Source organism: Hippichthys cyanospilos, chromosome 21, assembly GCF_059441005.1.
Source record: "Hippichthys cyanospilos isolate Australia breed blue-spotted pipefish chromosome 21, RoL_Hcya_1.0, whole genome shotgun sequence".
NCBI lineage: Eukaryota > Metazoa > Chordata > Actinopteri > Syngnathiformes > Syngnathidae > Hippichthys > Hippichthys cyanospilos.
The window spans coordinates 7,375,000-7,392,139 of record NC_142389.1 but is presented as its reverse complement, the minus strand read 5'-3'; the positions used below and the strand labels follow the sequence as shown (position 1 = coordinate 7,392,139).

At 37.6% G+C, this 17,140-nt stretch overlaps 1 protein-coding gene across 5 annotated transcripts in view; it reads right to left on the bottom strand.

Moving 5' to 3' along the window:
* Positions 1-3,058: 3,058 nt before the first annotated feature.
* map7d1b (MAP7 domain containing 1b) overlaps positions 3,059-17,140 on the bottom strand; it is a 34,649-nt gene continuing 20,567 nt past the window's right edge. For 4 of the 5 annotated variants that reach the window (XM_088405245.1, XM_088405249.1, XM_088405247.1 and 1 more), the window contains 11 exons: positions 14,809-14,928; positions 13,483-13,631; positions 10,594-10,736; positions 9,953-10,194; positions 8,484-8,760; positions 8,210-8,390; positions 5,289-5,393; positions 5,151-5,201; positions 5,014-5,068; positions 4,618-4,836; positions 3,059-3,640 (listed from right to left, as the gene is read on the bottom strand). In XM_088405245.1, coding sequence (XP_088261371.1) covers positions 3,630-3,640; positions 4,618-4,836; positions 5,014-5,068; positions 5,151-5,201; positions 5,289-5,393; positions 8,210-8,390; positions 8,484-8,760; positions 9,953-10,194; positions 10,594-10,736; positions 13,483-13,631; positions 14,809-14,928 — 1,553 coding nt within the window. In that variant the 3' untranslated portion in view covers positions 3,059-3,629. The remainder of the gene's footprint in view (positions 3,641-4,617; positions 4,837-5,013; positions 5,069-5,150; positions 5,202-5,288; positions 5,394-8,209; positions 8,391-8,483; positions 8,761-9,952; positions 10,195-10,593; positions 10,737-13,482; positions 13,632-14,808; positions 14,929-17,140) is intronic. The other variant, XM_088405248.1, reaches the window with a different exon arrangement.

Genomic DNA, 17,140 nt, shown 5'->3' with positions numbered 1-17,140 from the left:
TGCAGGGATTCGTTTTGTATCACTGAGGATTTTTTTTAGAGAGATATTCATATTGGAGAGTTCTACCAACGTATTTGACGTATTCGACTTTCGTTTCCGAGCAGCCAACACGTTAAAATAGTATCGTCGTGCACAAAATTAAGGAAGTAGTTGCTGCGCACCTTTTAAAGAGTAATGTGCCAAAACTTTAACGTGTTTTTTTTCCCCTCCAAAAATAAGGTTTTGAACTTGGCAACATTCAAATTACTATAACTCCCGTCACTAGTTGAACTACGTCGTTGTTATAGACATCATTAAATTGAATCACAAATCAATGTAGAATACTCTATCAATATCCCAGTTTTCAATTTCAGAGGCATGAACCAGATTTTGTGAAAAAGCATTATATGTTCTGATTCATTCTAATTTTTGAATTATTCTACATGAGGATTTTTTTTTAATTATGCAATTAATTAAATGTGTTAAATGCACATATTTTAGCTAGTTTTTTTTTAAACAAAGAAATTAACCACTTAAGTGTCCAAAACCATATAATTTAAATATTTATCAAACATAATTTAACGAACCAATTATTATTTAAAAAAATAATTGTGCAAACTATTTTTTTTACACATGTTATGGATAAGTACTGTATACCAAAAATGCATTTTCCCGTATCATTTTCTATGCACACCCATTAATCTTAACTGACATATTGAGTTTACAAAACATGAAGTAAGCATCAAAATCTACGTACTTTTGTCCATTTCTGGGGGTGGCCATTTTGTAACTGGCTGTCCCATGAAAATCACAGTTGGCTCACCTGTTTTATAGGTGTGGTCATGTGACATTCGCAAGCTGAGCTGTGTTTCTCATTCAAATGGTTATCATTGGAGTTAATCATAACTACACACTTCTCTCAGTTTACCGTTCAATTAGGATTTGTCACATGTTCATGTTGATAACACATTTCAAAACAAAACATAGTTTTACCTCTTTTAACTGTCATTAAATGTATCACTTTTAAATGCACAACATGTTTTGTGGTAGCCTTGGTGGAGGTCTCCTCTGTCATATGTTATTTGCATGTTTATCTTTCACTGTAGTATCCGCTTCCTTGATGGAAATGTGTACATTTGCAAAGCATGTAATCCAATATAAACTTTGCCACACCCATTTCTCAGGACTCACCATTGTGAATAACACTCTGGGTTGGACAAACCAACACAGAGGCAAACGATACATTTTCATGTGACCTCATCAGATTGTAAAGTGAAACTCACCAAGTAATATATACAGTAGTTCTCCTCTTCATTCTGCATTTCATGACACTTTGCGTCAAAAGAAGTCAAGCATGTCCAAAATACTTCACACGCCTGTGCCGCATACATAGAGTGATGAAGTTGCTTTCTTCGACCTCCAACCAAGAGAAGCATTGCCTTGCAGGTGTTTGACACATGAATGCGCCACGGTTATTATTAACAGTGACAAGCTCTCCTCTGGACCCAATGTCAGACCACATATGTCTCCTTGTCTGTCACTCACCATTACGGGCTCACTCAGAGGTGCGAGGATAGCAATGAGGAATAATGAGTTTGATCCTGGAGGTCAAGGCAGCTCAGTTCAAATAAAAATGGACACACTTCTACTTTCGGTTGAATTGAGCAAACGGTAGAGTATGTTTCACATCAAATCAAATGTTCATGCCGTAATTTATTTATATTATTACAAGTACTTATATTTTTCTGATGACTTTTTACTAGTTTAATTTGGAAACGTGTGATATGTTGTAAGTATGTTAGTATATGTTGTAAAAATTTTCTCTTTTTTTTTTTTTAAGATACTGGGTACTTAGGTAGGTTACCGATACCAGCTACCAATACAAAAGATGAAAAAAAAAAGGCATTAAAAAAAAATCCTCCCTGACACACATTCAGTGGGCTGTCCGGAATAAAATGAAGCTCTTTTTAGCGTTCTTTCAAAGGTAACATTTTGTTGTATTGCCATGTCTTTCCTTCTTTTATGATTGCCATACAAACCAAAAAACTCGCTTGGCTGCACTCAAGACACAAACTGACATCCAAAACGTGCTTTGAATTACCATACACTGGCCAAAAGTTTATTTTTCTTCACTTTCCGCAGCTAAAAGAAACATGGCGGTCACCATCTGAGCGGCGTTCCCCGTAATATTAATAGAGATGAGTAGATTTAAGATTATACACATAAATAATGTTGAAAAAACACATAATTTACAGAGGGTTTTTAAAAGGAATAACTGTTTAAATATTACACAGGCCCTTTAAGATTTTTTCAGCCTCTATTCTTATTTTTCTTTCAAGGAGTTGAATCTGTATTTTTACTTCACCAGCCTTTGTTATAGCAGTTATTTTATAATTTATCTAGCATGAGTACTTTTGCTACATTTGTTTGAATTAGTGTGTCTAAGGATGAGAACTAGTTTAGAGCCAAAATCGGCTGGAATACATTCAAGCACAAACCGATGAGGATAATGGATGATCAGAAAGACACATTTCACACAAGTAATAGAAACATACATACTCGCGCTCCCCAAAATTAAAAAGAAAAACACAAACAATAATGTGTTATTTCATGCAAGTCAAAAGATAGCCCATCAAAACAGCAATAATAAACAGAAGTGTATATTATAGTTAATAGAAAGGAATAAAAGGATAGAGTGAAAACCCCACAAAAATATTTGTCAATTGTCTGTACATACCTTTAAAGCACTGAAGTCAACGTGGACATAACATTAGACCTGCACAATGTCATGAGATTAAATGAGCTGAATAAAAAAAATAAATAAAAACCTTGGCTCCAGCTTCCTGGCAACCAAATCTAGACCTGTGATTTAGATATTACCTTGTAGCTGGCAACTTGCCTCCATTTTGTCAGCGTTTCCATCTACTGTAATGCAAACATGCGACACTATTGTCATAATCATTTCATCACAAATTTACAAGGTGTTAAATAAAGGATACGCACCTTCACATCTCTCTCAAAATATCTTGCTGAATTTGCCACCTGGTTTACTTGGAGGTATAAAAGGCAGAAATGTTGCTTCCCTTTCATAAAGCTTTATTTCATAGATCCCCTGCGACAGGAGGCCTGTAGGCAGCCAGGCTCATTTTACATTTACATACACTGTCTGCTCCTCCATGTTAAATAACTCAACATTTCAAGACAAAAAAAACAACAAACACACATTGTTCAACTTAACAATATCAGAACGACGGTAATAATAACAACCATTGTCAAACAAGATGTCTTTTTTTTTTTTTTTTTACCCCTAGGGGTCTTATACTGTATTTTCTAAAAATTCAGTCATCTTTAAGGTGCACCGCAAAATCTGCATGTGACGTTTCAATAACACTTGCACCAAAACTCATGTTGAAGACAGAGAATACTAAATGATCTTTTTTTTTTTTTTTCATTCTTTCAGATGTTGTTTTCAAACTCCTTTTTCCTCCTGTGTCGGATCCTGCATGTTGTCATGGAGTCAGCAAGGGCGTGTCGTTTGTTTGGCACACTATTTTAATTTGTTTATTTACTGTATAAGCTGTAGTGGTGTGACATGGATCTCTATGCTCAAGCAGAGACGTAAGGCGCGTGTCCAATTATGGATGGGGGACTCACAGGACCTCTGCAAAAGAAAAGGAGACATATAAAACATATTGCTGATGTGTCCTTGCATATTTAAGAAAAAAAAAAGTCCCTGTTTATCCAAAAAAATATTAGCAGTTTGTTTTTAATCTTGCCCCGTTATTCGTTTGTGTAGGTTCATATTTAAAAACCATAACTGTGTGGTCTACAATAAAAATAGGTTTAAAATGAGCCATAAAAAATAATTGAAAGTAAACAGTTTCCGAGCGCGACATGACTGAACAATTTTGTGGCATCTTTTTCTGGTAATAATAGCTAATTTTATGCTATATTATAGGTGACATTATACAAATGGACTTTTTAGTGGCTTGTGATAGTGTAAATTTCTTTCCTTTTGTTTCACATTGACATTAACTCATTTAACCATTTGCAGCAGTAAAAAGTTAATGTTTTGTGTAAAATCACAACTGAATGATCAAAGCTTTAATAAAAACACTTTAGCACATGCTGTTGAAAATGTTCGCAAGGCTTGTGAACATGTACATTTCTTTCAAATTGATACAATACTAATTTAGCCATTTGCAGCAATAAAAGTTCATGTTTTGTGTAATATTAGAACTGAATTATTAATACTGTCGACTGAAAACGAAAATGTTCTTAGGGCTCAGCTAACCACGGCTCACCTTTTTTCTGGGTTTGGTCATGTGACATTCACAAGCTGAACTGTGATTGGTTGTTAGCTGAGCGTGGACAAAATATTAACTTTTACAAGAGGAAAATGCCGAAATAAGTGTCGTATTCCTTGGTTCATCATTTATTTTATGATTTATTATATTTTATTTATTTTATTTATTATTATAGTTTACTTTTCCCATACCACACATGTACATCAATTTAAACTTTAAAACTAACACAACACACTTTTTCAACGTATTGTATATATATATATATATATATATATATATATATATATATATATATATATATTTTAATGTCAATCAGTTAGTCTTTGTATACCTGCAACATGCTGAGGTTTCATGGGGCCGGCTTTCATCAGGAAGGGCTCCCCTCCCGTGACCAGTCCGCTTTGAGCAGCAGCGGGGTTGGCGTTGCTGTTCAGCTGCATAATCTGATCAAACTCGCCGTTGGCTGCCACGCCATTCTGATGACTGTCAGACTGCACTCCGTTTACAGCAGGACCGGATGCGCTTGCGGCAGGACTCTGCAGGTTTTCGCCTGTCACAAAGATGATATTATGGAATGTTTAAGGGCTGTGTTTGGGGAGAAAAAAACTTTAGTGCCCTCTATATTGAGTTTGTCATTTTCTGGTGCAGTTAATGGCACAAATTCATCTTTGAAAACAGTTTTTTTTCTTGAGTCCATTATGGTAGCACAGATTGGTTAATATTTTACCTTTACTAAGGCTTGTGTCCTTTCCATTGACCTGTGGAGACACCTTCACATCCTTCTGTAAACAACACAAATCATAATGTTATTCCAACAACAACAGAAAAAGACAGCAGATTTTATTTTCGAAGATTTCCACTAACTTTTTCTCCCGCGTCACTCTTACGAGTTCTTTTCATGATCTCCTCAAGACGCTGAACACACAGCAAAAAACAAAACGTTTAGCTGTGGTTCCCTCAAGATGGACTAGGGTGGACCTTTAAGGATATGCTTCTTCTCACCTTCTTTCTCTCCAGTCGCTCCTGCTCTTCTTTCTGGAAGTGCTTTTCCCTCTCGATGCGCTGCTGCTCGGCCTCTTCGCGTGCTTTCGCCTCGGCCTCCTCCCTCTGGAATCGGGTCAAAATATACACCTTCTAAGGCACGCATGCAAGCATGGAATTTTGGGTTTGCTTTGTAATAATTTACTCATGAATTATTATCCATCCTAAGAACAAACTAGAGTTTTCAATTGACATAAACATTTTACCATTACATTTTTTTTTAGTAGGAACAAGATATTTAATCCCCCCCCCCCAAAAGCATTTCCTTCCCTAAAAATATTACCGTTTATATCTATTAAGACTGGGTCATAAATCAAATTAATGTGATTAATTGATCATTTTAAAAGTTAATTATTTGAAAATGAGCTAAATCACTGGCTGAATGCCGGATGGGTGGTTTAAATGACATCTTTGCAGTAACTACTAAACAGGAAATTGTGACGTTTAAGCAAGTTAACATTATGTTAACATTAACACTTATTTTAAATTCAGTCTGAACCATTTGCACGGATTCTTTTTTTTTTTTAACAAGTCAAATCTTTAAATAAATCTTGATTCACTGAAAATAGATTTTGATATATAATTGCGTTGAATTCTAACCTCAAATTTGTATTTTATGACCTTTATTTAAAAATAATATGTATGACTATTCCTGTGATTTCATCACTATAAAATATACTTTATCTAAAAAAAAACATACACATTGCGATTATAACTTAAATTTTGAAAATTTCAATCTTCCAACCTCAAAATATTTCTCCCCCCCAATAAAACCCAAAACAACTTTATTTCCTGAAATTACAACTGAGGCCCCTTTAGTATTTATAGACCATATACAGCAAAACATATTGCTGCAGACATCCACCAGAGGGCGCTTAATGGCCAGCCAGTGCTGCGGGCCACAGGGATTATTTGATGTACGGTACAGTAGTAATAAACTCTATTACATGGTTGAGTGAATGTTTACACAACTCAGTCCGCCCCGAGCAGATATGTGCTGAAGTTAGCAATGCCATCAAACTTGTAGTGACTGCAAAATATTCAGTTCGGCTCTGTCATGAGCAGACAAGAAAACGGGCAGGTAGCTCATATCCACACATATTTCTAGACCGAGTCCAACATCTTGTGCAGGACATATATGATTAGCGCCAGTCTCAATCACTGTCATTTAGAACAATGGATCCATTGAAGGAGCTAAGGGAAGTCAAGGATAGCCGAGAGTTGGACCCTGGCGTACACTGACGCCGCTTGTCTGCCCGTCAGCCCACCGCAGGCGATCAGCGAAGGAGACACAAGCAACACAGGCCTGTCACTATCTCCTCCGTCACAATGGCTCCCTCAGCCGCCACTCATCGCTATTATGGAGGTCACCAGCTGGCATGTGCCAGGGCAGACAAGGGACCTCTCTGACTATTAGGGCTCACGCGTGATGCATATAATCCGTGACAGCGGCGTACATATTCTCCCCTTTCTTAATCTGCCCAGATGCCAGACAGCGCAGGCCATGCTTCTATGCATTAAACAGCCCAGATGGTAAATGGCCTCTCAGCGTGGATGGGTGATTGGTGTCCTTAATGGAAATTTGAGGGCTTTACAGTACCAACAGTATTTACATTGGATGCTATTGGAGAAGACCTAGTAGGCGGAGGAGGTGTGGCTGTGTATGAGGATAAATGCTGGAATTATAAAGTGGCACACGGTATGACAACAGTGATTAACAACTTATTAGAAGACAAAACAATGTATATATTTTTAAGGACAATCTGTTTATATTTTAGCTTCTGTTTGAACATGCTAAATTAGGAGGATTTTTTTTTCTATTTTTGTTTTAGTACTGTGCGACCTGCACTTTAATGTGCTGGTTTCATACTCTTAAAAGGATAGAAAACGTTTTTCAAAATCCATTTTGAGCAGTAAAAAGTTAATGTTGTGTCTATTAATAATTTGATGATTATATGTCAAGTACAATTGGTACATTTAAAAACACATTTTGCTACCTGCTGTAGATTAAAGTTGACATCACATGAGCTCGAGACTCAGACAACAACCAATCACAGCTCACATGACCGAACCCAGAAAACGGTGAGCCGTGAGTGGTTGTTACCTGAGCCTTGTGCATTCTCAGTCGACAGCATTAGGAAAAATGATTTGAGAAACGAGAAATAGTTTAGATATCAAATTAAGTACAGCGTTCTGTCATTTATTGTGGGGCTTTTTTGTCCCTTTTTTTTTTGCTTTTGTTTAAAAAAAGAAACACCGGTACACCAAATCTATATATTTTCTATCTTTTTTTTTTCCGTCTAGTTCAATTTAAAAGGAGGCATAAATATTAATAAAAATAGCAAGATAAGAATGAAAGAGATGTGGTAAATAATGCAAATCCACGCGGTAGAATTTGATTTTTTTTTTTAACAACTAAAATTACTAGTTTATGACTACTTTGACTTAAAAGGAAGAATAATTGTCAGAAAAATATCGACGTAACCCTGCAATAGAAAAAGTTACTCCATCGAATAGCTAAATAAATTCAGTATCCCTTTAAGAGTGTGAAACTAACAAAGTACAGCAGTCACATAGTACTAAAGCAAGAAAAACAAAAAAAAAAACATTCTCTCTCTCTTTCTCTCTTTAAATATATATATATATATATATATATATATATATATATATATATATATATATATATATATATATATACATTTATACATATACATACATACACACACACATATCTAATTCTTAAAATATACTGTCATAATTCAAGTGTTTTCTAGTGTTTATAATTATACAAGGCTAAACCTTTTATTGCTAGATAAGCTTAGTATCTCTTTAACTATCACGTATCGGAAATAAATAAATCCCTCATTCGCTCAAGCGCCGACCTGTTTTTGGAGCCTGTCGTTCTCCTCCTGCTCAGCTTTGGCGCGCTCCACGGCCTCTTTCTCCTCTTCAGCTCGCTGGGCTTCATCCCTCAAACGCTGCTGCTCGGCCATGAAACGAGCTTCCTCCTCTCTGCGTTTTCTCTCCTCGGCATCCCGCGCCATGGCCTCCTCCCGGAGGATCCTGGAAGGATGAGTGCACGGTACGCATGACGTGGAAGTATTTTTTTGACGTCTACACATACAGGATGGCGCATAATGGATTCCTCAAGCCGACCTGTTCTTGTGCTCCTGCTCTTGACGCTCCTGCTCCTCCCTCTCTCGCTGCTCCCGCGCTTGCCTGCGTTTTTCAGCCAGGACGCGAGCGGCTTCCTCGGGGTCGTTGGTGCCGGCTGAGGGTCTGCTGGGCGCCGCAGCTTGAGGGGTGGCAGGATTATTTGCGGAGTGGACTGCAGGGAGCTCTTCTTTAGGTGTGGAACCAGAGGAGGAATCAACAAGTGATGGGCTGGGGGAAGGAGATGCAGCTGGGGTAGTAGCTGACACACTAGAGGAGTCTACGGGAGAGGAATGGGACATATTCATGAAAAATTATATGCCATAAAATATACATAGTTACAGTGCTGTGTGTCTGAATAAGCAACATTTACCAAATTATTTGATAGATCCGCATATTCTAATGATGAGAGCGAACACAAAAACTATAAAGACACAATAATGCTCAGTTTTGGTTGACACGGTCACGTAAATACAAATTTGACAAAATATTTATTATAGTGAAGTGAACTCAAGTTTATTTGTATAACCCTGAATCACCACAGCCTCAAAGGGATTCACAGGTGAAAAAGAAATCATGCAGAACATGACAAATACACAACGGCATCCCCTGAACAAAGTTCCCAGAAGAGGAAGGAAAAATTCTAAAACCGCATCTGGAGAAAATGAGAAACCTTTTGACATTAAAAATATTTTTTTACTGGGATCCACTGATGACTTTTGACAAGAACGGCAATGAATAAGTTCAGATTTCCATCTAGCCAAATGTAGAAATCAAAATCTCGCCAAAAAGTATACATACAATAAAGACAATATGGTGCATCTATATAAATTTGACCAAAAGTAAAAATAGTTAATCTATTTAACAATTCAAAAAGCGAAACACGCAGATTCATTAAACCCACTGGAAAATACTGAGCAGAAAGCAAATAAACAAGCTAGTAACAATCTAATTTCTTGAAATGGTGACTGAATTTGGTTAGATGTAAGCTTTAATGATCAAAATTACAACAAGTAAAATCATTCAACGTTACACTTTATGTCTCAGGACTCTACAGGAGTTTCACATTGAAGAACTGAAATGAATTGAGTAATCTACTGTATTTTAATTTCTGTATCGGCCTAAAAAAGTGCTATCAAATTAATCTTCAATTTCTATGTCTAAGATTGAATAAAAGCCATTCTGAATACACTCAATAGTTACTTTCATTATATGTTACTTGAAATAGAAATAACTCATTATGAATGAATTTATAAAATGCAATTGTCAAAAAACTGTAGTTTAACAATTAAAGACCATGCATATTTGTGCACTGTATTCATCACCAATATATTTGTGTTTCAAAACAAAATTCCCCAAAATACTGTGCAGGGCCCTAAAATTTCCACACAACAGTGCTGCAATATGGATGGCGGCCAAAAGCTGAAGTCACCTTGAAGGACAGATATCATCACCATGGTTACCACACTCACCCTTTTTCTCTTGTGGCGAGTCAGACTCCTTGGGTTCTTGGCTGGTTTCCACGGCGACCGTAGTGACCGTCTGGGGCTGCACTCTGGCGGGTGTCTGGGCCCGTTTGGGTCGAGTCTTGGAACCAGGAGGGGGGGGTGTCTTTTTCCCCGTGGGCGTCTTAGAACCCGCTGGTGCCAAAGGCGATAAGGGCCGACTTTTGGGAGGAGCCGGTGATGGAGGTCTGGTTCTTGGCTTGGGGGTGCTAAAATAGGAAACAAAAAGCAAACGGGACTGTCACAGTGTCAAGAAGTGAGTTTCCAGCTAGACGAGTGTACAAAAAAAAAAAAACTAGGGTAAGTGGAAGCATATGTGAGAGGGACTCCACTTTGTGTTGATACCATTTTCTAGCTCGAGGGAGGTGAAAGACGAAAGCTGTCTAAGAGCTTCTCGCTCTCATCCAAATAGTCGCGCTCATGCCCGAAAGGGTGAATGAACCGAGTCCAGCAGAGCTACTCTTAGTACTCAGATGAGAGCATTTTAGACCATCTGTTCAAAACAATACGGCTCCAAGTATAAATAACTTTCCTCTATGATGGATTAACTGTTACAAAAACAGAAAAGATGCTTTTTGGGTCACTGAAAAGTTTTGGAGAAGCAATACCTGGAATCTGGCAGGGATCCCCTTGTGATTGTGGTGGGCGATGCGGTTTGCCTTTTCTTCTGTACTCTCTCTTTAGTCAGTGCGCTCTTCTCTTTCTCATTCTCTCTCTCCTTGTCTTTCTTCTCTTTCTTCTTTTTATCAACCTTGAAAAAGACAACAACAAAAATAAATCCGCTGGAAACGTATTTGCTGCGCCGTTTTTTACGTCGACCTTTCTTGCAGATGCACGCAGTTGAGAATATAATCTGTCAGTACAAACCGTGTATCGGCACAGTTTTTGCTGTTTGATTTTTAACCAGTAGGGGGCAGTCAAGCATCCATCGATCCATTATCTTTAGCCGCGTATCCTCACAAGGGTCACAGGCTTACCCTGGAGACCCTGAACTGGTTTCCAGCCAATCGCAGGGCCCACAAACACAAACCAACCATTGGACAAAATTTAGTATGTCCAAGACACCTGCCATGCATGTTTTTGGAGTGTGGGAGGAAGACGGTGTGCCCGGAGGGAACACACGCGGGCTCAGGGAGAACATGCAAACTCCACACAGGAAGGCCAGAGCCAGCTGGATTCAAACTCGGTTTCCTTAACTGCGAGGCGCATGTGCTGCTCAGTGTTCCACCGAGCCGCCATCGCAGTCAAGCATGAACTACCATTCTTCTCCAGATTTAAGACGCACTTGTGTTTAAGACACACTCTTAATTTAGGGGTCAAATTCTAATACTTTCAACATCACAGTGTATAAGATGGGCCAACACTTGGCAACTATAACAAAACAGAATAAACCTAATCTTTTGTAAACTATTCATATTTTCTCGTTTTCATATTCGTAAAATATTTGTTGCGTGTTAAGTGTTTTTCAGATTTCCCACATTGTGAGCGGTCAGTGAGTGCCTCACCACCGTAATGATGAATGCACAGGAAGCTGTTGCTTTTCCTTTTCCTCGCGACGCAGTTCGAGTTAATTTTACCATAAATACCCACAGTTGAGCAGCATCCGAGTTTCACCAAGTTCATGATCGTGTATATATGCAACTCATAAACAAGTCAACTGGATTACCTTTCCACACTCAAACCGATGCACTTTTAATTTGAATCAACTGGAGATAAAACTTTTTCCTCTCATTTTTAGTAATATTACTGTGCGTGAACAAGGACGGACTCGGACCTTGGTTCAGTCTGTTCGCTTCTTTTAATGAAAATGCCATAGCAACTTCAGCTGCTGTTAGCTGCAACAGGCACTTGATACTAACAGCCAATTGGCATACACCTAGCTCGTCCCGTTACGGTAATTATTTTAAATAAGGATAAGGCGATACAAAAATGCACATCTGTGCGTCAAAACTCAAAACACTCGTATCAATCATCCTTGATTAGTGTCTAACTTAAAAAAAAAAAAAAAAAACACAAAAAAAACACATTTTTAAGATAAAGTTTATCAGATGCATAAATGAGTCTTATATTAGGGGAATTACCGTATTCAGGTCAACTTTAAAGTAACTAGCAATGAGTATTATTCATATAATTTTCCTCTAATCCTTCCATTCCACTGCATAAGGCAGCCTTGAGGCTTGCATATTTACACCGCTTCTCAGTTCATTTTGTCTATTCGTGTGAAGGTGCAGCCAGCAGCTAAATGTATTTTTACAGGGCCACAGTGAAAAGTCATCAATATTCATCAAGATACTTGCACTACTTTGGATTAGGACACCGACCACGTAGCTCTTGAATCAGAAATATTAATGAAGCATGCAGCAGTTATCTTAGCATCCGGAATGGAAACTATTGTTTGCTGGAGGGATGTGAGGTTTGCTGAGCTCCCCTTGAGCGATTATTCAGGTGGATGAGTTTATTCATTCTTATCCTTTTATATGGTATTCTTTGAGTTTCATATCAAACAGATACATACAGTACATATGTCTTCTCATAAGTTATTATTGCTTTTCATTTTTGTTTGGTTTAAAAAAAAATATTATTAATTATTATTATTATAATTATTATTTGCATTATAGAGGCGTGTAGCATTTATTTTATTTATTTCCAACAATTGTTTGTTCCTTGTCCAACCATGGGTTAGTCATTTTTCCTTGCCTGTAGGATTTATTTGCGCATCACTCTTTGAAACCAAGTCAAAATAAATCATGTTTAGAAATGGGCGTGGCTCTTTTTTTTGGTGGTTGAATACAAAGTCCTAAAGAATAAAACAACGGTTGTCAAACTTTTTTTCAGCCACTTGTGTACTTGCCTGTGAAAATGAATAAATAAATAAAGGTGCTGTGTCAACAGTCCGATTTATGAAACACTTGGATTGATATAGTGGTCTCTTGAACTATTAGGAAATAAAACAATCACAAAAAATAATAACAAAATGAATTGGGAATTAATATTTGTGCAAATAAATTAGTATCAACACAGTGTGCTATTCTTTGTGATCACACAAAAGATCAATTTTAAAAATGATTCACATATGAAAAAAAATAGTTATAGACTGATTGAGAGATGGTCCGAAGTGGCATATGACAATTTGGGTCATTTTGACATGGGAAAGACTGAGTTCTTATGATAATGAAATTGAATATCTTACTCCAAACTTATTTTTAAGAACTTAAAGGATTCAAATTTTCAAGGCTTTCAACGTGGACGGTCCCATTTGAGAACTACTGGCGTAAAATAAACAGTATGTACAGCCTCACATGACTTTAAAAAAGAAAGCAAGTTCACACTTGTTGCCTGGCAACATTATGAACGTTATGGGTGGCTCTTTATTCTAAGTATGGACTAGATGTCTCAGTATGAAATTCAATTAAGGTAGTTTCCTACATTCATCATCTTATTGACACCCATGTTAAATACAACAAAAAGTTGATTGACCGCGACATGGCACAGCGTACCGGTGTGGAGTTCCGCTGACGTTGGCGCTGAGTGATGTCAGGTGTGCTGGCAGAGGAGAACCTCCAGCGCTCTGCCGAGCTCTGGTGCTGGTGGTGGGAGCAGGCGTTGAGCGGACTGGCTGAAGCTGAACGGGAGCAGTGATGAGGGTCTGAGTAGTGTTTACACATGCAGAGACAGGGGGTCACACACACACAATTACACACACCATGCAGGGTGTTATTAAATATCAAGGGTGACAAAGTTCACAAGACATAGCATATTGCCATAATAAATTGTCTGACCTTATTTTTAGTATCTCATAAGTATGGGACAAGATCTCGTACGACACGTTTCCCTGAGATTAGAAAGCTACGAAATTTCTCGTCCCTGCACGGCAATACTTACGATACCAAATGATATATGGGCACGAATGCCTTTGGCACGCTTTTATTTTGGAGTTCTTCCCGGAAGCATGTTGGAATAATAACAAACGATGACTAAAGCACAAACTGTTCCTCTCTCAGAGTGAGGTGGGAGTCACGACTCATGATGTAAATAAAGTAATGTTGTTCTGAAACTGCATTCAATTGCCAAGTCAAGCCACTCAAAAAAATCCACTCAATTAAGCAGATGTTCTCTTATCTGCTGCCAGAGTTTAGCACAGCGTTGCGCATAAATTAGCTGCTAGCTAGAAGCACTAACGTGCAATATAGCAGTTCAATAGGCTTGAATCACAACTTTACACTGATGATGACCTAAAACGGTTGCCGTTGCCACTGATCACTTTTGAAAGCACCAGGCTGAGTCAAGTATGTCTGAAATCACATTGTCTCATTGAAAAATATTTTTGGGGGGAGACCAGTCTAAAATCTCAGTTTAAACTTAAGTTAAAAAAATGATGATTGTTAAATATATTTTTTAAAAAGGTAATTCATTATTAAGCGGAAATGTGTTATTTGGTTTCCTGTTTATACCCTAAAAAAAACATCGTTTTATACTTTTATCCAAATCCATAAATGTTTCCTAAAAGCAGCCCAGGAGGGATTCAGAATGTGCTTATTACTTTCAAATCACCTGTGTGGTTTTATTTTGGTATACCAGTTGAAGAAATGGTTTAAAAAAAAAAAAATGTGTGCATTTTATTGAACTATATATACCTCAGCTAGATTTAGATTTTTTTTTTCTTGCAAACTTGAATTTTTACATTATTATGTACAATTTATTTCGCCTTGTCTCATTCTTATGGGCTCAATCTCATGAGACATCTTGTCTCATGGGATTTGTGTCTTATCTCTAGTACCTCATGCTAATAACAAACGCACGCATGCTTCAACTTGAACACTCACAAGAGTCACTGTTGTTGAGGAGGGTGGCGGCGCTGCGACTGCGAGCCAGGAAAGACAGCGTAGGCGTCATCAGCCGCTCCACGATTCTGCTCTCCCACGGGCTCAGACGCAGGCTGCGGGCTGGACACAAGAGGGCACCGTCAATATCAGGCCATCGTCAACTCTGCAACACCTGTTCTGAAGTCTTTCTTGATCCGAATCGTGCTCGCCAATGTTCAGGGTTGCGTGAATAAAAAATGGAATAGTCCTACCACACTATTAATTACCACCCAGAAGCAAGCACCAAGAACCTCACTAGCACGTCATAAACCACACCTCACAAAATGAAGCTAAAGGTTTACGATCCCTTTGTAATATGCTAACATGGGTCAAAATTTGAGTTCTTCTTTAATAATTTAGCCAATCATGGCAGAAAAAAAAGATGTTTATTTTGTTTCCAACTGATAACTACATTATTTTTCATGCACAAGTGAGATCGTATGTGCTCAAGGCTTAAGCAACGACCACAACAACCATCACGGCTCACCTGTTTTTTTTTTTTTTTATGTTGGTCATGTGACAGTCACAAGGCGAGCTGTGATTACTACCCGAACGCTCGGCACATTTGATGTCACTCAGTTGAGGCTTGACACTAAGTGGCACAATGTATTTTACAAGGTATTCATTGTAAAAGAAAATAATTTCAGTTATATTAATTTTAGAAAACTAAAATGGCTAAAATCAGTAAAGTATCCCTTCAAGTTAAGTACAACTGAGAATTTTAAGTACTGGATGTGTATTACTATATGATTGTATGTTCAGACATTAAATGACAACACACGGAAAAATGTACAAGCATGATGCTTATTTGCCAGCATAAACACATCACACACAAACCAAAACATCTGGTCTGCTTATTGGACAAAACATACTACAATAAGTGTTTGGGGTCATTTTTAGTAAGTTGTAACTTTCCTATGATGGAAACGCTGGTCATGTGATTAATCACAACACTTATATAGTAATGGTTTGGGACGAGGAAACCTCATGCATCAACAAATGTTTTCTGGTATGTAAATCAAACCATGTCATGATGCTTTCATAAAATCATGACCGTTTGAGGAAGATGCATGGAAAATGTAAACCATAAACCACTATTCAGACTCTTATCAGGGTGGTCAATAGCTTTCAGAATTCCTTCCTTCCACAAAAAAAAAAAACAGTTCCACAAGATTCATACTGTATATGGCTGAATCTCTCACTTTCTTCTTTTTTCTTTTTTTTTTAAAGCTGACATTCACAAAAGTATACACAGTAACAACATCAGCATACACCGCAGCTATGATAGTGAAATCATACCATGTTTAGTGCTCACGGGTACATGTGAAATTGCTTTTGGATCATAAACTGCCTTCTTTATATAAGAGCACACGCTGTCACCTTCGCTGTGTGCTTTACGGCGAACCAATAAATTGACTACCTCCTGTTGCTAGGCAACGGCGGTGTACCGCCGCCTCCTCTCCTCTTTCTCCAATGCGGCAAGAAGGAGGCTGCGTTGTTGCTGATTGTGTGTGGGTAGTGTGCTGGTTGCGTTCATGTGGAAATGTCAGCAGACTCTCTCTACCAATGACCCTGGGATTGCAACTTTGTAAAGATGCAATATGTTTCAGTTCCCGAATGCCCGTAGATGTAACAATCACGCATAAACCTGAAGCTTCGCAACAACAGCGTGTAACTGCTAATTACAGAGTAGGAGATACAGTCTAGAATAGTATATGAGACTGGTATATCTGAAATGGCTGATACAAGTTCAAATATATATATATATATATATATATATATATATATATATATATATATATATATATATATATATATATATATATATATATATATATATTGTAGTTGGAAGAAGAAGAAAAAAAATCCCATTGAGCATATTAGCAAGCTGACTTACAGCACGACAAAACAAAAGTACCTGCTCTTGGCGTCGATTTGGTTGTCTTAACAATAATGCTGTTTAACAACATTAGTAGGGTTCAATCTGTATTCTACAACAGTGGTTCTCAATCTTTTTTCAATAATGTACCCCTGTGAAGTTTTTTTCTGTGTTTTTTTTTTCTGTTTTTTTAAGCCAAGTACCCCGCAACAAGCGTAATGCATTTTTGGATGAAAAAAAACAAACAAAAACTATGTACATCTAACACAGAGTGCTGTGCAATCCATGTATGATTTATTAACCTTTGGAATTGCATGTGTAACGATAGCTCTAGGCCTGTTTTATTTAGTATCTCCAGAAGACCATCTACTTTTATTTCTGGCTTGTCTCCTGGACACTAATGATATATTCATC